We start from the raw sequence: 22734 nt of genomic DNA on the forward strand, positions 1-22734 counted from the left end.
AGATTGTATTAGTCTATATTAATGAATACTTGCCATTTTTGTATTTGCAGTTGTTGTGATATCTTACTCATAGAATTATACATAGTCATTCAAATGAAATAGACATATTTTAGTAGTATAGAAAATGGTGGGTAGATTTCTAATACAGAATGTGCAGTCAAAATAGTGAACCAATTAAAAAATAGGAAATAATTCTATTTTTAAATTATTTTCATGACTTTTTTTACAGCTTGATGTTTATTTATTTATTTTTTTTGACAGAACGATTTCGAGATTTACTACTTCCTCCTTCTAGTCAAGACTCCGAGATTCTGCCCTTCATTCAATCTAGAAATTATCCCAAGTAAGCAATAGAAGTTCACTGGGTATTGAAAATGAAATGGACAAGTAATGGGAGAGATTTGGGAGGGCAAAACAAAATATTCTTCCTTAGGATTTTTGAAAAAGTCAGAATAACCTCATCTAATTAACAAAGGTGTCTCCTGCAATATAATTTCTCAGGTTCTTCACAGCTGGATCAGAGGAAAAAAACTTGTTTCCAAGTACAACCAGCTGTGGCTGGGAGCTATTGCAGAGCGCAAACCATAAGCTGTTGGCATCAATGTCTGGTCATGTTTCTTTTTGCTTGATGCTATATCAACAGGGACAGATATTTTGTGGGTGATCCCTCATCAGGTTTCTGGTTTCTATCCTTTAAATACAGGGATTCATTTGTATTGTAATAAGTGGTTTTCAAATAACCACGTGTTAGATATGATTTTAGCAATTTCTATATATTCCTCTTTGCTATCTTGATAATTATGAGAAGTGAAACCTCTTGACCCTTTCTAAATGAGGCCGACCTTTCCTTCTCTTAGATGCCACAAGTGTACTTATACATTGAAGGAGTATGCTTTCATTTTCCCAGAGTGTAATGAAGTACCATTTTTTAAAATTATTTTTTATTAGGCATCCTCTTCCTAAAGTCTGATGGATGCTGCTATCTTAATCCTTCCTGTGGGAGCTTGGAGTACACTCCACTCTCTAAATGTCTGCCTCTCTTTACCAGCTAGTATGCAGCAGGCTAAAGAAGAAATAAACTAATATCTGAAAGAGAAAAGGAAGGTCACCACATTAAAGAATTGAAGCTTGGTTTTGCACATATTTCATCAAAACTAATCACTATGCTAAGTGACTCATTCTTCGATTGGTTTGGCAGTTTATTCACAGAAATTCTTCTTCTAGGATAATCCTCCCCCCCCCACCCCCACCCCCACCCCCGGCTAATCCTTAGCTTTCACAATATTTACCTAGCTCTGAAAACAAAAATAAATATGGAATCCAAATTATCTGTTCATTGTTTGAGATGCTAATCCAGATGTAATCCCCTTACACCTTACACTACACAGGGACATACCTGTGCCTGGACAGCCTCCTGTGGATACCTTACTCTTCATGTGATTATTGCCAGGGAGATGGAGGGGCCTAAAGCGATTGGTGCACATCTATCTTTTTTTGTTTGTTTGTTTTGTTTTGTTTTGTTTTTTGCTCACAGCTGCTATTTGCAAAGGCCAACGATGTCTGCTTTTCTGTTTCTTAGGTTTACTGTCCGCCTAATACTTTTGCTTAGAGGGGAACCACAATAATTTTTCAACTGGTAATCTGTTTGCGGCTATTTCCCTGGGTTTCCTTAGCTACGTGGTCTTATACACATTCTTCTTGTTCTTAGATTACTTTTCTGATAGTGATGTGATCCATTCTAATATTTAACATAGACATCATATGGCAATCCTTTGTTAGTACCTAACCTTGGAGTAGTTATTCTTTTTGGTATCTGTGGATTAAAAGAATAAAAGTCATCCATTGATGCCACACGTATCATATCATGGCATTTAAGAGTTTGGGCTGTGGAGCAGACTGCCTCACCAGCTGTCTGTGTGACCCGGGCAGCCTTACCATCTACGCCTCAGTTCCACCTGTGTGAAAAGGGAGCTCATAATACTTAACCCCTACACATGTTATAAAGATTAAATAAATTAAACAAAAATATTTAGAATCGAGCCTAACAATAGTAATACTCCATTCTAGCTGCAAGTTTTATTTATTATTATTCCTTTAAAATTGCATATAAAAGTAACTAGATTTGCATGTTTCCAAACAGCATAGAGAAATAGATTATTGATTGATTTTGGAGGATAGTTCTTATATCAGGATACTTTTGTCAACCTGCCCTTATTAATACTTAGGGAAGTGCTAGTTATTCAATATTTCTAAATTATTGCCAGTTGCTCTTGAAAGGCACAGTTTTGGTGATCACTTAATATCTTTATGAGCTTCAGTTTTCCTAACTGTCACATGAAAGAATGCTAAATAAAGCTCTGGGTCTGAATAATATTTATACAAAAACCCTGGATTAAATATAATTAGTTTATTTAAGTTCCAAAATATTAAGCATTTGCATCTTCCCAATGCCCATTTAATGTCGAGTTTGGCAGTAGAATTTTAGGAGGTGCTACTGGAACAGAGAAAGGATAGCAGAATTCTATTTGTGCTGTGCCTAGGGAATGTTGAGTTGGTCAAGGAAAAAAAAAAACTCTGGGCATGTAAACAATGCCCATGTGAAAATTGTTGGGGTAGGAGAAGAGAGAGTTGTTGTCAAGGCCAGTCAATAAATATGAGTGGGCAGAGATTTGTGTATGTCTAGACCTAATTGAAACAAAGTTTGGATTATTTGTGGTTTTAAATATTCTCATTTATATTCACTCTCAAATTTATTTATTAATTATTGAAGATAACTGAAAGTCAAGGAATTTTTAATTTTGTGACACACAACAATTTTGAAAGTTAAAAATTTAATGAAACCCTTAGAATTTGTTGCTTTTATTCAAAGAGTATACCTATTTACATTGAGATTTTTTTCCCCCTCACTTTTCTGGTTGTTTTAGTGACTCATTGAATATAGACTTTGTTAGTGAAAGATATGTTTTAAGAGCTAATACATGAGTTAAGAAGCAACTTATTTGTTTTATGTTATGTAGTACACAGAGTGAGATTTACAAAGCATAATGTAGCTGACCTTTAAGTGAAACTCACTCTATACTGGTTAATGTAGGCTGGTTAATGGACTGTGGTAGCTTGGGTTGGGGGTGGTTTCTCTAGTCAGCATAGTGTTTCTATAATCTTCAGTATCTTGTTATCAAGAAATACCAAATAGATAATGAAAAATGGAAGAGAGTATTTAAAAAGGGAAGAATACTCATGAAGAACTGATTGGTTCTTGAAATGTGTGTGTGTATGTGTATACATGTGTGTTTTAAGGGAAAGCCATTTAAGAAAAACATGGTACTTGCATTGGTGCTGGAAAACATTGTTCTAAAGCATAGTAATGTTCTTTACTCACATTCTTACATTAATGAACTCACACTTGACCCATTGCCAAATCCAGGCACATCCCATTTTCATAAGGACATAATTTAGGATATTGTGTCATGAAAATTCTCAAAAGCACGAATAGGTGTGACTATTATTAGAAAGAGACAGATGAGTGAAAAGAAGAAAATGAATGTATACTTAATATAAAATGAATATTGATTCATACAGATAGATTAGAGGAAGGTAATAGAGATAATGAAACCTAAGCTTTGTTGCTCATTTCTTAGCTGCTGTCATTGTTATTAACTTGGAAGGATTTAGGGGTAAAATGTATTTATACTAGAGGGTAGCTATAACCCTATCATAAATGCACCTTGGAGACATAAAATGGTTGAGAAGATTTGGCGTAATTTTCCTTACAGATGACTTGCAATCATTTTGGCAATCAGGCCATCAAAACATGATGCAGTGGCTGTGGGAAGTTTAACCATGATATGTACAAAAATATTGAGAAACAGGAATAAAATGTTGCCTATCTCTATTTGGTTCTCAGAAAGATCAAGTTCTCTGGAACGCTTAATGTCAGAACAGTTTAGAGAGAGAAATATTAAGATAAATTCAGAGCTGTTCCTGTTTGACTTGGTTTGACACCAAGCAACAACCTTGGTTGTTTGGGCCAAAAAAGCAATATCTCGCTGCTTAAAATTGGCTTTGAATGGTGATGATGTTGAGTGACATATTTAAAGTGCAAAGCCTCAGATGATCTTCCCAGATTTCATCCATTCTCTAGCCTATCTTCCGTTTTCATTCCCAAGGAAAGCTTTGAATTCCTCTTCTAAAGAACCCTCCTCTTCAGTAATTTTTGTTCAGTCTGCATATTGGCAATATATTTGTCACCTGAGCTAAATTATTCTCATTCCTAATGATAATAATAAAACAACATCACTTAATGAACCCTTTCTACATGCCAGGAATTGTGTTATGTGCTTTATACTTGTATGCATAATGTCCTTTAATCCTTATCATTCCCCTATGAGTTAGGTAATACTATTTCTCTAATTTTACACATTATACAACTGGGGTTTAGAAGAGTTAAAGGCCTTATCCATAGTCACATTACACAGCTGGCTCCTGTTTGGCCCCCAAATTATGCTTAATTGTTCTATACTGCCTCTCATTCATCTATCTGTCCATTTTTTTCATTCATCCATTCTTCAAATATTTATTGAACAAGCCCTGAGCACCTGAAGCAGTCACAGTTACTGAGAAAACAAAAATGATAAGGGCATAGATAATGGCTTTAGGGAACCTGAGGTCCAGTGGGGGAATCAGAGCTTAATGGAGAAATTAATTATAGCAATGTTATAAGAACTACACAATTATGGAGAAATGCAGTAAATTCCATGGGAGAAGAGTAAAGAAAGTTTCCTGTCGAGGCAATTCATGTAAAGTTGAATTTTCCCCTCGAATAAAATCTTGACAAGTGCTATGTATGAAGCCAGATAAAGAAGGTTTTTAGATGGAGTTAACGAGCGTAACAGCATGTGGAGCCATGGGAGTCGTGGTTCATTGTGAGGTCACCTCCATATAATCTGGCTAAAAAGCTGTGTGTGTGTGTGTGTGTGTGTGTGTGTGTGTGTGTGCGTGTGTGCACAAGGGGTAGGGGATAATGAGAAATGAGTGCAGAGACCACTCCATGAAGAACCTGGATTGCCATTAAAGGAGCTTGAACTTTGTTTTGGAGATAATGGAGGACCATGAAGAATTTTAGGCAAAGAAGCAAAATAATTAGATTTGCATTTTCATAGGCTAGTCATGGAGCCAGAGAGAGTCATGGCCAGCACACTAGTTGGTGATTTCATATTCAGGAGAGAAGAAATAAAGGTCCAATACTGTGGTAACAGTAATAGGAAAAGCAGATGGATGTCTGAGGATATTAGGTAACATAATCAACAAGGTGATGACTATTAGACAAGAGTAAGAGGAAGGGGGGATGGGATGAAAACGTGGAGGGGGGAGATAGAGTTCAAGAAAAGCGTTCAAGGAAGGAGTTCAGGCTTTTCCACTTGATTTATATCCTAGTTTACTGGCCCCAAGACTGATGACAAGTGTCACATCTCTCTGAGCATCTCTTTCTCTCTCTCTATTTCAAATGGAGGTAATAATAATACTATGGGAAAAGCTCCGTGTTTCTCATTTACTCTCACACACAATACTTCTGACACCAGATATGTGTGGGTTTTCCCCGACACCAACCAATTCTTCGATACCAGCTGAATGTCCTGCAATTCAATTCAATTCTGACACTAACCAGAGTTAATGCAGACCCACAGGCTAAGGGCTCAGTCCCACAAGCCTGTCCCTCACTTCAATCCAATCACAAGTAGTAGGTCCCCAGGTTATCCACAATTTCTGTCTGACTTGGCTGTAAATCAGAGTTTCCTACAACCACTTCTTTGACTTCTCTCATCTGCTAGAACAGCTCACAGAACTCAGGGAAACACAAATTTTTACCAATTTGCTATATAATAAAGGATATGATAAAGGATACAGATAAAAAGCCAGAAAATATACATAGGATAAGATGTAGAAGGGCCTTGAGTGCAGGAGTTTCTGTCCCCATTGAGTTGGGTGTAACACCACCTGGTATGTAGGTATGTTCACCAATCTGGAAACTCTCTGAAGCCCATACTATCGGAGCTTCAGCATATAGGTATGATTGATTATTAACTTCATTTCCAGTCCCTCCCCTCTCCAGAAAATAGGGGGTAGAGTTAAAAGTTCCAAGGTTCTAAGCCTGGCTTGCTCTTTCTGGTGACCAGACCCATCCAGGACCCCACTATGAGTCACCTTATTAGAACCAAAGACATTCCCTTCATTTAGGAAATTTCAAGAGATTTAGAAACTGTATGTCAGATGCTTCTATCATGCAGGAAATTACAAAGGTCTTGAGAGCTCTGTGTCAGAAACCGGGTCAAAAACTGAATACCGGAACAAAAGATTCTCCTAGCACCCCTATGTATAAGAGTTTTAGGAGCTCTGTGTTAGGAACCAGAGGCAGAGACCAATACATATATTTCTTATTATTTCACAAGTACCTTTGCTCTAATGTTTTGAAGAATGCACAGTGCCTGACATATGTAATTCTACCTCATAAGGCTTTGTGGTTACTAAATAAAATGATGTAAAGTACCTGACCTTTGCAAATGTGAATTCTCATCACCATCCTCATTCTCAGCTCTGTTATAGCTTTTCTCAAAGTGATGGCTTATGTCAGGGCCAGGGCAAAGGTTCTACCACGTGGTCTGCTTCAATGTCTTACTCCAGCCTAGATCCTGTCAGAGGGATCTTGCTGTTCTGCTTGACAGAGACGGCTGTGGGCGATGGGATCTGTTTAGAAAGTGATTAATCAGGAAGGAGCTCTTTTTATTGTGCGTCTGCTTGTGAGGGGGGCACGGCTGTTCTAGTGCAGTTTCCACAATCACAGCTATACATAACCTTTCTTACAATATATGTGATATTTTAGGATTGCCCTTCATTAAAGTATTACTGTCTCTCATCTTCTCATTCCTAAGCTTAGGTTTTCTTTTGTATAGTAGGTGATATTCCAATACCTGGCTGGCAAGAGATCCACAAGAGTTGGATTCTGGATTCTGGCTAAAGTGTGGAACGTAGTAATGAGGATTCCCAATTCTTTCGATATTTGTAAATCTAGGCAAGCAAAATGTCTGAATGAAGCTGGTCTCAGTAGGAAGTAGGTGCCAGCCCCTGGGCTGAGATTCACCATTAAAAACCCTGCCATCAGGGCTGTAAAAGCAAGGTGAAACACACACACACACACACACACACACACACACACACACACACACTCCTACAAAAACGGAGGCACTGCTGAAATTGTGAAGACTGGCTCAGACACGTGATAAGTCAAGAAACTATTAGTACAAAGCTAATGGGAAAGCAATAAAGATGCCTTAGTGTTGACAGAATAACTCATTCTGAACACAAATGAGAACTGGTTCAAGGATAGGGCCGAGATAAGCCTATCGCTACAAGGTCAGGCAGCTAAAATCTCAAAACAAGCTGAGGAAGTAAACACTTTATAGGGGACAAGTTCAACACATGTGATGCTCCATCTAGTGCTGTGAGAGCTATTTACTTTCCTTGTTCTGCCTGTCCTACATTCTCTGCTGTTATATCTTCTCAAACATCAGTTGTTTCTAGTTTTTTGGTATTTTTGTTCGCCTGTTTGTTTTGACTCAGAGATCGTCTATCAGTTGAGAGAGCAAGTGGCCTGACGTTCTTCCTTTGTTAAAAATCTTAAAATCCCATTTCAGTATCCTTGGATAGAAACTACCTCCTTTTTGCATAAGGTGGTTTATAGCTCCTCCACAATATTCGTAGCTCTAGAAGAGTGAGATGTTATTAAAGTTAAACAGTGATTTCAGAAACAATTTATGAACTTGATAGCTTTAACGAATATTAAAACAGCAGTTAAAAGCCAGTCTTGTAATAAATTTTTCAATTCATAATGGTTATGGTAGTATAATTTTTATAACATACCTGTTGTAATGGGAATTCCTCAGCAAAGACTTTTTCTTCCTAAGTTAATTAATGGCTTCTTTCTGTAAGAAACAAACAATCAAAGGGGCTTTTCAAACAATGTTGCTTTTATTTATGCATGAGATTGCTTTAGGTAATAATCACACATTAATTACAGAGACTTCTTAGCTCTCTACTGGTGAAGTTCTTTCCTTAAATTGTTTCTAAAATCCAAACAATATGCACTACCTCCCACCTCCCACCACATCTTAACTCAAGTGATACGGGCCTATCCTGACCATCATATTTAAAATCACCGTGTGCATCAGTTCACTCCTTACCCTCCTTGCCCACTCTACCCAAAACTGCAAGGTCACATGGGATAGTGTTAGAGACACAGATTCTCAGACGGTACCCCAGACTTACTGACTCAGAAAATCTGGGGGTGGGGCCCAGCACTCTGTGCTTTAATGAGCCCTCCAGGAAATTCTGATGGACACTACCCTTTGAGGACCATTTGAGAAGGATAGAAAAATGTTAAAGACTGTTTCAGGCTTTTGACTCCCTCTCCCTTCTTGTTTTTATTGATGTGCTTATCTTCTTGGAATGGAATGGTTTAAAACTGCAATGCCATCCTCTCCATGAGAACAGTTAATCATGTTCATCTTCTCCCCAAGGAGAAGGAAGAATCATTGTGAAGGATGGCCCCAAACTCTTGCAGTCTGCAAAGCAGGATTTTCCAGGAGTTCCTTGGCACAGTGCATCCTTTACAGTGTTTTTTGTTTGTTTGTTTGTTTTGTTTTTCCTCGTGTATTATCCCTAACCAAAATAATGTATAATTGACTGTAATGATTAATACGTGAGCATTAAGGAAATGAACTCTGGAGTCAGACTCACAAGGGATTTAGTAATAGTCTTTTCCCTTAATAGATCGGTGGCCTTGAGATGATTACTTACCATATTTTAGTGTTAGTTCTCACTTCAATCAAAGGAAGATTATATCTTCCTGTGAACGTTGGTGTGTGGATTAGGAGCGAAGGTGTATATAGAACATTTAGTATAGGCCCTGGATTAAATTAAATGTTCAGTAAAGAGTTTTTATTGTTAATGTACCTCATTTTAAGTTTTGGAGGTAAGAGTCTCACATGGTTTTTGATTTGTTTTAATTAGATTTTTTTAAGTCATAGCTAATCAGATAAAGATAAGAGAGGCAAATATTTTTTCAAAAAATGTACATTTGCATCAGCATTAGATGTATATATTGCAACACTTTATTATTAATAATATCTAACATTTATCAAATGTTTACTATGTCCAGGTACTATGTTGAAATCTTATCAGGTGTATTAGCATTTAGCTACATAAAACAGAAATGTAGCTAAAAATGATGGGCCTGTTCTTCTTGTAGAACAAAAATGCCAAGATAAGTGGCGCTGGTATTGGTTCCGTGTCAGCATATTATATCTGAGGTGTCTGCAGCTCCCTTCCCCTTTCCCTCTCATTAAAAGTCATTGCAAGATGACTCCTTTAGCTTTGCCATCGTATCCTTATTCTAGAAGAAGGAAGAAGAGCAAAGGGCATAAAAGGTACACAGACTCCATTTGAAGAAACTTCTCAGAATCCCAACCCAAAACTTATACTTACATCTAATTAGCCTAAACTGTGTCTTATGGGCGCCACCATTTGTAAGACACGGAGGGAAATGCAGTTTGTTTGTTTTTTCCCTTTCTTTTTTTCTTTTTTCTTAAGCAGATACATTAACACCACCCCCAAACTGGGAATGAAAAGGGGAAAATAGATACAGGGTAGACAACCAGTCGTTCTTGCCTTGTCTGAATTATTTTATTTAATCCTTTTGATAACCGGTGAGATATATATTGCTTATTTCACCTTTTCTTATAAAGGATGTAATTAAGGTATAAAGTGACATATAACTTTCTTGGAGTCATACAGCTACTAGCTGGTGAAGCCATGATTTAAACTGGTTTTGAGAAGCTACATGCTAATTTACTGTAGGTTGGTGCAAAAGTAATTGCAATTTTTGCAATTATTTTTAACCTTTTAAAGCGCAATTACTTTTGCACCAGCCTAATATATTATTATGTATTAAAAACCATGTTTTATTCATCTTTCTTAAAGTGCCCTTAATAACTCTTTTAAGTTATTCTTTTCTCCTACTTGGGTTTTAAAAGGCTTATCTTTACTGTTCAAATTTCTGTACTGAGAGTAATTGCTGTGGAAGTTTTGAGAAAGTTTTACCCTGCTGTGGGCATCTCCCCATAGTGAATGAGGTCTCAACTATATTGTCTCTGAATCAAACTGAAAGGCCAATGAAAGTCTTGAGCATATTTCATTCTTTCAACAAATATTTATTTAGTGCCTATTGTAGGCCAGCAATGGAGATGACAACTGGGCTAAACTATTTTAGCATAATGTTCTAGTTTTCTCGGATTTTGAGTTTCCAAGGAGGAAATCTGGTGATTCCTAGAGAGTAGGGGTAGCTGTACTTATAAAAATGTGTTGTTTCCTTATAGTATTTTATTATTTGCAAAGCACTTAGTATTTTGTCTGTTACATTCTTTTATTCCAGGAGTTTTACTTATTAATTATACAATTTTCCTCTCGTTTATTAACAATTACTAATCAATTGATTAGTAAGCATAGAAGTTAGAATGACAGAAACTTATAGAAATAGAGTGATTAGTTCATTCTGTTGGAAAAATATTGCAGTTGGTAAATTTTGTCACAACTGAAATTCAACATTTTGGGGTTTTATTATTCCAGAATCATCTAGGGAAGATAAAAATAATGTCAGGGCAACAAGAGGCAGAACATTAAAATCCATATACTCATAGAATATAGTAATAGTACGTTTACTTCCCAAATGCTGTATAACTTTATAGGTTGAGATTTTGTTGATGGTATCCTGAATACTTCCTTTCTTGGATTATATTTTTAAATATAGTTCTGTGTCATTGTCTTGATTTTGTTTTATTTTCAGAGTCTATCTATCTATTTGTATAGATAGATATAGATAGATAGATAGATAGATAGATAGATAGATAGATAGAAAGATAGATAGATATGACATTCCTTGCCTATCTTCCATTTGAATCACTTTTTGTTTTCTCTTGGTATTTAATGATTATTTTTGTGCAATAGTTTTTCTTTGTCTCCTAGTAATGTTGAAGGCATGGATTATTTGTGATGTTATTTGCATTCTTTATTGATTATACAATTTTGAGAAAGATTCTTATTCAGGTAGCAGACATTGCTCTTGAAATCACAAAATCATCACTTTTTATAAAGCCTTAAAAAGGATAATATTCACAGAATACAAGATAAAAGCAGAAGGAAAATCCAACTTTATTACTGACATCAGCAGAGTTCTCTGGAAAAGTGCACTAGAGCAGTGCTTCTCAGACTTTAATATGTGTACGGATCACTGGAGATCTTAGTAAAACACAGAGTCCGATTCAGTCAGTTAGAGGTTGGGCCTACGATTCTGTCTTTCTAACAAGTTCTCAGGTAAAATTGATGCTGTTGGTCCAAGAATGACATTTTGAATAGGAACATACCACATCATATTGGTCAAAACCTAGTGAAGGGCATTTTATTCCTTTCAAGGTCAAGTTTTACTACAGCTGTCACCAGGGAAGAGAAGTGCTCAGCATGCTAAGCACTTAACAGGAGAGTAAAATAAAGAATCCTCTTTCCTCATAGTCACCTATCTTTGATTACAAAGGAAAATCTGAAAGCACACCAGCAGACTTATCAATAATTAGTAACAGTATATCTACAGCAGTGTTTTCTTCCTTAGTCAGTTTTATCAGAAATCAATGTAACTACAATTATTATGTCAGTTGGAACTTCCCTCCTTTGTCTTTAACTTTTAATTTTTTTTCATCCTTGTGTTTTAGGTGAATCTCTTGAAAAGACTATTGCTTTATTTTATTTTTCTTATTCTAGTCTGACAGTCTTTACATTTGAACTGAAGATTTTAGCTCATTTACATTGAATTACATTCTACAACATTATTTTGTACTGTTTATTTGTCCTACTTTTTCTGTTTCTTCTTTTATCCCCCCCCTTTTTTTGCTGTGAAGATAAGATGCATAAGAATGATAGAAGCCATGGTCTATTTCTTAGTTAAGCTGAGCTCTCTAAACTAATGGAAAAGACATGGCAAAACAAAATATATTGCAAAGAAATTAGAGCTTTGAAAGTTTGTGCAAGCTAAGATTAGCCAGCAATTAAGATAAAAACCTGCTATTACCTTGCTTTCAGCAGGAGAAAAAGTGGCTATGTAGAAAAAGGACTAGAGCTAGGAAAAGGATGGAATGACTTGTTTGAAAAAAAAAAAAAAAGTAAAATAACTGAGCCTAAAGACATATAATAAGCCACAGAAAATAAAAGGATTTATTGCCATCTAAATAAACAACAGTTTAAGTTAAATACAATTTATAAAATAGCACTTTTTGTTGGAAAGGCTGATGGAAGTGCAGAAGTCTATAGATCTAAACTTAATCTTAAAGAGTGTTTATTTTAGCTGGATATATTCCCAATAAAAGCTTCCACAGATAATTTTATTTTAGTAAGGGTTGCAGCTGTGCTTAAATATATGTTGGAGTGGGGTGTGAAATTTGGCTAAATGTTACACTTGAAAATTCACTAGGGGGTGGTTAGTTTATAATTTATAGTTAACTGCTTAGTGTTTGAACAGTCTGAAGAGGTTGGTAACTTTTCTTTTATATTAGTTGAAGTATTGCATATTAGCAAAAGTTTCACATTGCATGTTAGCAGATCAAACCTGCATTAGCCAGCCTACATTAGCCAGCATAAAAAACAAAGTCAAAAGAAAAAAAAATTTTTCTCCTTAATTTTAATTTTCTATAGGAACTAAGTCCAATAGTGGGGATCCATCTAGAACATGTGTGTGTGTATTTAAGAGTGAAAAATAAACATAATATCACATACTAGATGCTCAGTAATAATCTTACCAGTATAGAAAACATAAAAATATCTCCTAAGACACACACACACACACACACACACACACACACACACAAATAATTTTTAATGTTTGTTTGAGATGGTAGGACATGAGGAAAATTGCTTAGATTCATAAACTATAAGAAATTTCCTATCTAGGTGAATAAGTGGAGTGTTTGAGCTCATATTTGCTTTTAACAATGTATCTATTTATTTCCCAAAATATTAGAGCTGTTTTATTTTATTTTTTTAATTGGGAAATATTGGGGAACAGTGTGTTTTTCCAGGACCCATCAGCTCCAAGTCAAGATGTTGTTTTCAATCTAGTTGTGGAGGGTGCAGCTCACTGGAACCATGTGGGAATTGAACTAGCGACCTTGGTGTTATGATCACTGTGCTTCAACCACTGAGCCAAACGGCCACCCTCCTAGAGCTGGTTTTAATTGGCCATATTTGTGGTGGACAGAGATAAGGCCTGGACTGGGAGGAGAGTTGGAGAGCAGATCAAAGACCCCTGCGAATGGCCTAAACCCCTTAAGTAAAACATCATCACTGGATAAAGCAGAGATTAAACAGTCTGCTCTGCAGAGGGAGATAGTAGGGATAATTGACATATTTTGTCCTTGACTCTGAGAAAAATTAAAAAAATGAAAATCTCCTCTGATATTTAGTATCCACAAGCTCCATCTCACTTGGGTTTGAACAGTTAATTCATGATGTGTATGTAGCCCAATAAACCCAGAGACAAAATGCAGTTTCAAGTGATTTTAGATTTATGGCATTCTCCTGTTGCCTGGAAGGAAAAAAATGAAAATCCTCTTTTGGGGGATAACATTTTAATCCACAAAGGATTCCTATACATAAGGCACCAACAAATATGAGCTCATATTTTTTAAAATGAGGAAAAAAGCACCACAAGCACATGTTAGTAGAAATCATATATTCAAAAAGTATAAAATGAATGTTTAATATCTCCAAAGAAACAAAACAGAACATTACAATAATAATTGAGACACAAGGGACAATAAAATTTCTCAAGGCACTTTTGAAAAAAGGCCGATAGAACTTCTAGGAATAAAAAATACAATATCATAAATTTAGCAGATTAACACAATCATAGAGAGAATAAATGAATTGTCAAATAGAACTGAAATAAATATACAGAATGCAGTACAGGGAGACAAAGATATGGAAAATATGAAAGAAATGTTAAGAGAGATGGTGGATGGAGTGAGAAGTTCTTGGGCTTCTTTACATTAGAGATACAAAAGGAAGGGAAAAAGAGAGTGTGTGTAGGAGATGTAATATTTGAAGACATAATAACTCAAATTCAAGGTTATTAATACATCCCAAGCAACATAATAAACATACCCGTATATTCACCATGGGAAACAGCATTATTTATTTATAGAAAACTGAAAGCAGAGATCAACACTTAATGTAAAAGTAGTCAAGAAAAGAAAGGGAAGAGGAAGAAATAAGAAAAAGTGGGACAAACAAACAGTAAGAGATGCTATTGTAGTAGGTATTTCAACATGACTAAATTCTATGGTTCAAAGGAAAAGCCTGTCAGACTCGAATAAGAAAATAAAATAGAGCAACAAGCTGTTTTCAAGAAATTCATACAAAGCATAGAGATACAGAAAAGCTAAAAGTTAAAGAAGGTGAAGAATATAGCAGAGCAATTCTAACCAAAGAAAAATTGTTTCAGATAAAATAGACTTTAAGGGGAAAATATTTCTAAGCGTAAAGAGAGTTACTGATTACAGATAAAAGGTTCAATTGACCATCTCTCTGATTGAAAGAATTAGAACAGACTCCTGATTGGGGAAGACAGTTTGGGTTTGTTTGGTTTACACACAGAAATGGAATTCATTCTGATGATACACATATGCCACTTAAGAGGTATGTGGCCTTGAGCAAATATTTAAATTTCCAGAACCTAAGCTTTCAAATCAATAAAGTGGAATAGCACCATCTAACTCTCGTTTAATACTTATAAATGATTAAAGCACGCAGCCCTGTGCCACTCTCATAGCTCTATTGTTGTCAGGATAGGCAAGGGGAAGGCTGATGGCAATTAGGGTTGTACATTTATTTGGGTCAGAAATATAATCCTGGGGATTAGTTCAAAGATAGCTGTTTCCTATAGAAACCGCACTGCCCCAAAGGCTTGTTATAGTCTGCAACTTTATTAAAATAACATCTCCTTTGATGTCAACTCAGGCAGACTATGTGGAGGAATACCCATTTTTGCTATATTTTGCTGGTATAGATTGGTCTGTGATCAAATCAGAAATTTATATAGATGTGTTTTTTAAGATGGTTCAGTGTTGTTATTCACTTACTGACTATTAAGAAAAAAATATTTAGCTCACTTTTTATGCTGTTCTCTCATCACCTACTCTTTCATTGGATGTGGCTAATAATCACGAGATCTTTTATGTCTTATATTAGCACATATATAGTCTTTGTTTACTCTTTAAAAATATATTTGTGAGTAAAGTCTCTTATAAAGTAAAATTTAATTCATAAGAAACTTGTGTTTATCCAAATATGTCATTAAATGACAGTCTTCTGGTCACAGAGAAGTTAGGGAGAGAGAATTTCGGAATTGTACCAACAAAGGTACCTCCCACTCCCACCCTGGCTGGACTCTCCATAATAAAAGTGGTTTTGTTTGTTTGTTTGTTTGTTTTAAGTTGTAAGTGCATGGCTATAAAACCTAAACACCACTGAACAAATACAACATTTGACCCTACCTAGCTTTTGCTGAGAAGATTAGTTTCCTATTCTGTCCCTGCAAAGACTATCATTAGCAAAGTGTCTGTATACATTCTTTTCACTTTTATCACCTACATGATTGAGCACAAGCCTGCTCAAACAAAGCAGCTGTGCCGCAATAGTGCTTTTCTTTTCCTCCTTCTGTGCAAGCAAAGCTACTTTCTGATAATTGTCCCATATAACCAGTGGCTGTCACAAAAGCACATCTTATATCTGGACAGAAACATGTATTTAGATCTGTGACTGAGATGCATAACCTAACAGGTTCTCTTCAAGGACTGAACTGTGGTCTGTCTCTCCTTATGGTTTACTCTTCCTCAAACCTTGTTCCCTACTCCAGCCCAACATTCCATCCAGGAGGTGTGGAACTTTAGACTTGTCACGACACCTCTTATGGCCTCAGATTTCTAATTTGTTAAATGGATAATAGTACTGTACTTACCTCATAAAGTGTTAAGATTATGACAGATATGTCACAAGTACAAAGCATTGTGTATATGTAATATGGATATATAACACTTAAATTACTTCTCAAATTGTGCCTTGTTTTATACTTGTATGTGTTTCCCATCCTAGTCACTTTCCTCTTTATAACCTATTTGAGTACATACATTGCAATTATTCATCTCTGTTATTTTCTTTTTCCTTTCTTCCTCTCTCTCTCTCTCTCTCTCTCTCTCTCTCTCTCTCTCTCTCTCTCTCTCTCTCCTTTCTGTCTTTCCTGCAGCAGTGGGTAGTGGGCCTTACTCATAGTAAACCTTCCATAATTATATACTGAATTAAATAAATTCTCTCCCCCCATTTATTTATAGTTAAAGTTATCCTTTGTGAAACCTCACAAGGGAAGTAGTCTGTCAAAGAGGAATACCTTTTATTTGTCTTGATTCTAGTTCTCCATTTCCTAAATTGTTCTCTGTTCTCTAAAATCTTAACAGATATTTTGTAGAGAAAAGGAATTAGTGGTGAAATATGTTTTACAGACTATTGTGTATCCCCTGCTTGGGATGATTAAGGTACTTTGGCATGTTAAATTCCTGGAGAAGTTTTGAATTAAAGATATTTTAAAACAAACAAATAAAACTTATTTAACACATTTTCCAAGTTTATTTAACCATAAAATACTCCCCCCTCCCCGCCTTATATTATTGTTCTGTGAAGTCCCTTTGGGAAATACTGATATAATTAATATCTGTTTTTTAATTAATAAAGATGTTTTCTTAAAATAATTTTATAAGTTCTGACTAGTTCTCTCCTGAGATTGTCTAAATAAGTTCTATTTTAATTTATTATGGTATCAATGTGTTTTGCAGATGTGATTGGAAGTGTTGGGAAATAAGATTTCAAGGAGTGTTGGTTATACTTTTATCTTTTCACATTGAATTAATCATTGAATTAATTTATAATTGATGGAGTTGTCTATGTGAAAAGGAGATCTAATATAAGTGGTGTATCAAGTGATCAATGTTACTTATTAAAACAATTAAATCCATTGATATTTAATGGATTCTACTTTCAAGGGAAAAACTTTTCAAAATTTCAAAAATTGTTTATATATTTCTGAATGGGCCAAGGAAGAGGATTCCTCCTTTTCTTAGAATTCTTTTATGTCCACAATTCTTCTTAAAGAACTTTTAGTCATCAGTTGAACTTGAAAAATACTGGAGGTGCCAAAAAATGTATACACATGATTTGTATTCATCTTTTGTTATTGGTATATATTGAATATTACAATTTTAATACAGTTTTTTCCTTTCTTAAAATGTGTATACATTTTTTTGGCACCCTTTGCATGTCAGGTTGATCTCGCTTCCACTATGTTGTTGCAAGACTGAATAGTTGCCTCTTGTTTCTGTAATCTTGTCACATATATAATGATAATAGTATAATAATATAGCATTGTTTTAAAGACTGGGTCCTAAAATAGGGAGAAAAGTCACAGCTCATAAATCAAAGGCAATGGATTTTACACATTAATCAAGTTAAATATGTAAAAAAAAGATTTAAGTAGTTTCTCTTCTGCCTCCCTCAAAACCCCAGGTATTGCCAAGTAATCGATTACAAGTAATTTCCTTCTTTATCCTCCTCTCAAAAAATCAAAATTTTGTTTCACTTTGTGCAAAAAGCATTTCCAATGGAAAAACAGCTGATTCTCTTAAGGTTCTTGAAACCACATTCCCATCTACATTTTTCCCCTCATAACTGAACTTAGTCCATCGCTGTATTTCTGCCACTGGACTCGTCAGGTGGTCTGACAGTAAACTGTAGGTGCTCACTGACGCTATTTAACAGAAAGCATTTCTGATACTTGTGGCCCTCTCCAGCTCTTAGCAGGCTTTTTCTGTGTATATGATCTGATTGTTCCTTTTCGAGATGTAGGAAATCAGATGGAGAGGACAAGTAACTTGCTGATGATCCGCCCCCCCACCCCCAGCACATAACTAGAACCCCGAGTTCTTGTCTTCTTGTTCCAAGTTAGTCTGGAACACCAAATAGTAGTTGCATGGGGCCTAGGGAGGGTGTGGGCATGTGGGCGTGTGGTTTGGAAAGCAGACAAGTAGGAGACATAAATGTCTCCTCTCTCTTATCCTTTTGCTAGTCAAAATAAAATGGCCTTGTGTCTGTTTTTCCTTTTTGCAAACAGGCATGAGTAGAGAAGTGGGCAGCACCAGAATTGCTGGGGGCGGGATATATTTTTCTATCTCCAGAACTTTGCACATAGAAGATACTCAATAAGGATATGTTAATGAAGGATGTGTTTAGATAATCACATCAAAGAGAAGCCCTCTGCGAGGACAGAGATTTTTTTTGTCTATTGTGCCCTGCCATCATCTCCAGCACCTGAAGAGTACCTTCGTAGATAGGTGCCAGAATATTTTGTTAATGAACAGAAACTGGCGTGGAATGGTCCAAACACAGCCTCAGTCCTGACAAAGAAAAATCCATAAACACAATTATCAGGAGATTGAATGGAGAAACTGAGCTGAGAATTCCTGAGAAGGGTTAGCTGGTGTGCATATATACTTAAGCTAAGAATGCGTTGTTTATTTGCACTTTCTGTTACTTCTGCTAGAAAGATTCTTCTCCCAGATGCTTTTACATCTTACTTCTTCATTTCATTTAGGTCTCTGTTCAAATGGCACATGCACAAAGAGGCCTTCTCTGACTCTTTTTAAACGGCCTATGCAAAATTTCAAGCATATACAAAAGTAAATGGAACAGTATAATGAACTTTTATGTACCAAATCACCCAGCTTCAGTAATTATTACACTATACCTATTTTTAAAAGCATTTATCATTATGTGGCATTATATCATACATCTTTTTATATCTTTATTTCTGGGTTAGTCCCTTTCCCACTAGAATCACAGAATCATATGGTCAGGGACTTTTCCTATCACTTCTGTATCCCACACAGTTTGAATAGTGGTACATTGCAGGTGCAGAGAAGCATTTATTGAATGAATGAATGTCTAATTAAGAGAAGATTGCCCTAAGTCTAGGGGATTCTAAAATAGTTGTAGAGATTTATGATAACCCTGTTTTTGCAATTGAAAGTGCTTATTTTTAATCTCAATTTTGTTGCTTAATGTTTATATTCTAAATTTGCTGACATGGCAAGAAGTGGTAGAATGAATTCACATATGTGGTTTTTGAGCAACTGATATTTTGAGATTTCTATCAAGAATGCAATATGTTGTATCATTAACATTCAAATATCTTTTTTTTTTTTTTTTTTTGGTTTGTTGAGTGAAGAAGCTGTAAAGTGTGAGTGAAATATATGTAATGAGAATTAAGCATATTGTATCTCATCTATCAGTATTTTCTGAATTCCTGCTATGTTTAGAATACTATCCATAAGCATTTAAACTTTGATTATCATTCCTTGAGGTACAATAAGTAGCTTTTCAAATAGATATGGTATTTTTTTAAGCAGCACTCTGGCAAACTTCCCTTCAGGATGTAAGTATGTACTGTACATGTAGTAGTCATGTATTGAAAGTCTAAGATCCGCAGTAACCAGTTAACCTTGAAATATCCCTGAAAATGTGATGTAACAAAATGAGTTGATTTTTTTGCTCGTGAAGTGTCTTCTGTGGGTTCTATCACCCTCCAGGACAGCTCTTTTCAAGTGAAAAGTCAAGGATTCAGTTGCTTTGGTCTTCTGGTTCAACTCATGGCTTTTAGTTCCCATGGAAAGGAAAGAGGTTTTACCCTGCTTCATTCCAGAAGTTACAAATATTGCTTTCACTCAGAGCCAGGGGTCAGAATTACTCGTAAGGCTCAATAACCACAAAAAGCCCAGGAAGTGTAGTCTACGGAGTACCAAGGAGGAAAGGAAACCAGATTTTGGCAATGATTAGTAGTTTATAACAGACTGTATGCCATAGAGCTCAGAGGTCAAAAGACTATCCGTTCATTAGTTTAGCTAGCAAACATTTGCCAAGCACTTAACTGGTAAGCTCACCAATGCTTAATCTTAACTGATCTGTTTCAATAGCTCCTAACAGAAAAAGACATGTATATCATAAGGCTGGTAACATAAATGTACCTTTTAGGATTGTTACTATTTTTTTTTTAGCAAACTTACTTTTACAATAGAAAAAGAGCTTTAAAATGGCAGTGCTTTAAAGGATGAAATTAGACTGCTATCATCACCATATACCAAAATTAACTCAAAATGTATCAAAAAGCTAAACATAAGACCTGAAGCAATAAATTGCATAGAAGGAAGTATAGGTACTAAACTTATGGACCTTGGGTTCAGAGAGAATTTTATGAATTTGACTTCAAATTCAAAGGGAAGTAAGAGCTAACATAAACTAACAGGACTATATCAAACTAAAAAGCTTCTGTACAACAAAAGAAACCATCAACAAAACAAAGAGGCAACCAACCAAATGGGAGAAAATATTTGCAAACAACACCTCCCATAAGGGGCTAAGTTCCAAAATATATAAAGAATCTCATACAACTCAACAAAACAAACAATCCAATTAAAAACTGGACAGAGGACCTGAAAAGACACTTCTCCCAAGAAGACATACAAACAGTCAACAGATATATGAAAAATGCTCAACTTCACTAGTTATTAGGGAAATGCAAATTAAAACCACAATGAGATACCACCTCACACCTCTTAGAATGGCCATGATCAACAAGACAAATAATAACAAGTGTTGCAGAGGCTGCAGAGAAAAAGGAACCCTTATACACTGCTCGTGGGAATGTAAATTGGTACAGCTACTATGCAAAACAGTATGGAGGTTTCTGAAAATTTTAAGAATAGAATTACCATGTGACCCAGCAATCCCTCCTCTGGGTATCTATCCAAAAAATATGCAAACATTTATCCATGAAGATATACGAACCCCTATGTATATCGCAGCATTATTCACAGTGGCCAATCATGGGAACAACCAAAGTATCCTTTGATAGATGATTGGCTAAAGATGTGTTACATATATACAATGGACTATTACTCGACCATAAGAAAAGATGAAATGATGCCATTTGTGACCATATGGATGGATCTCAAGATTATCATGCTAACTGAAATAAGTCAAACAGAAAAAATTGAGAACCATATGACTTCACTCATATGTGGGATATAAAACTGAAAGCGACAAACAAGACAAAGAAAGAAATAAAAACTCATAAACACAGACAACAGTTTAGTGGTCACTAGAGAGGGAGGGGAAGGAGGGGCAGTAGAAGAGAGAAAAGGGGGCAAATACATGGTGATGGAAGGAGAAATGACTTTGGGTGGTGAACACACAATGCAATATATAGATGATGTTTTATAGAAATGTACACTTGAAACATATATTTTACTAACCAATGTCAATATTTAATAAAAATTTACAATATTCAATACAAATTTTAAAAATAAATAAAAAATGGCAATGCCTTATATACATAAGTTTATTTTTTTCTGAATTGTAACGATATTTGGAACCACTGTGTTTCCCTGAAAATAAGACCTACTCTGAAAATAAGCCCCAGTTAAGATCTCAGCCAGACGGACGCATTTAGTACGTTATGACGATGCTCCAGAAGAAGATGACATGACTGTATTTGAATAAATGTAGATTGTTATACATGAAAAAATAAGACATCCCCTAAAAATAAGCCCTAATGGAGCAAAAAGTAATATATGATCCGGTCTTATTTTCGGGGAAACACGGTAGATAGTCCATAGAGTGTATGGTAATTCTATAGTCATCGAAGGTAAGTATTTAGGCCATCAAGTCAACATTTTAGGTACCAGGAAAGAGGAAAGAAAGGAGGAGGGATAAAGAGATGCCACTTCAGCTGAGACGTCTTCCTTCATGGAGCCTTCCATTTTTCCCAATTGCACTTACATTTATACCACATTAACCAGATCATAGCCACACAGCCATAACAGATAAGAGAGTCTGGGAAGTGTAGTGTTTTGGCTAGGTACTTAGCTTCCCTGAATGAAATTAATGCTTTATTCTTAAGAAAGAATGGGAGAATTGTGGGAACAAACAAAACAGAAATAGACTCAGAGATTTAGGGACCAAAAAAAAAACCCAAAAAAACCCCAAAAAACTGAGGGTTGCAGGTGAAAGGGGGATGGGGATGGGGGGAGAAGATAAAGGGATTAGAAAGTCCAGGTTAGTAATCACAGTATAGCCACAGGGATATGAAATACAGTTTGGGGAATATAATAAAAAATGTAAAGATTTTGTAAGGGGTCAGATGGGTACTTGTCTTATTTATGAGACCACTTCCTAGATGGTGTAGATGTCTAACCACTGCACTGTACACCTGAAGCTGAATCTGAATAATATGGAATATCAACTATAATTGAATATATATATATAGTCACAGGATGTGGAGCACAGCATAAGGAATAGAGTCAATGGAATTGTAATAGCTATATACGATGTCAGAGGGGTAGCAGATTGGGGGGGTTGTCACTTCATGAGGGGTATAAATGTCTAACTATTACAGTGTTTTGTATACCTGAAACTAATAAAGTAAATAAACAAATAAAGTTTTACCTTTCGGGGGAAGAAAAAAGAAAGAATGGGAGGATG

General features: G+C 35.6%; 1 protein-coding gene across 6 annotated transcripts in view; it reads left to right on the top strand.

Moving 5' to 3' along the window:
* NOX4 (NADPH oxidase 4) overlaps window positions 1–22734 on the top strand; it is a 160337-nt gene that overhangs the window by 104565 nt on the left and 33038 nt on the right. For all 6 annotated transcript variants that reach the window (XM_019739648.2, XM_019739645.2, XM_019739649.2 and 3 more), the window contains one exon: window positions 262–343. In XM_019739648.2, the coding sequence (XP_019595207.1) occupies window positions 262–343 (82 nt within the window). The remainder of the gene's footprint in view (window positions 1–261; window positions 344–22734) is intronic.

Source organism: Rhinolophus sinicus, linkage group LG06 (assembly GCF_036562045.2).
Source record: "Rhinolophus sinicus isolate RSC01 linkage group LG06, ASM3656204v1, whole genome shotgun sequence".
Taxonomy (NCBI): Eukaryota; Metazoa; Chordata; class Mammalia; order Chiroptera; family Rhinolophidae; genus Rhinolophus; species Rhinolophus sinicus.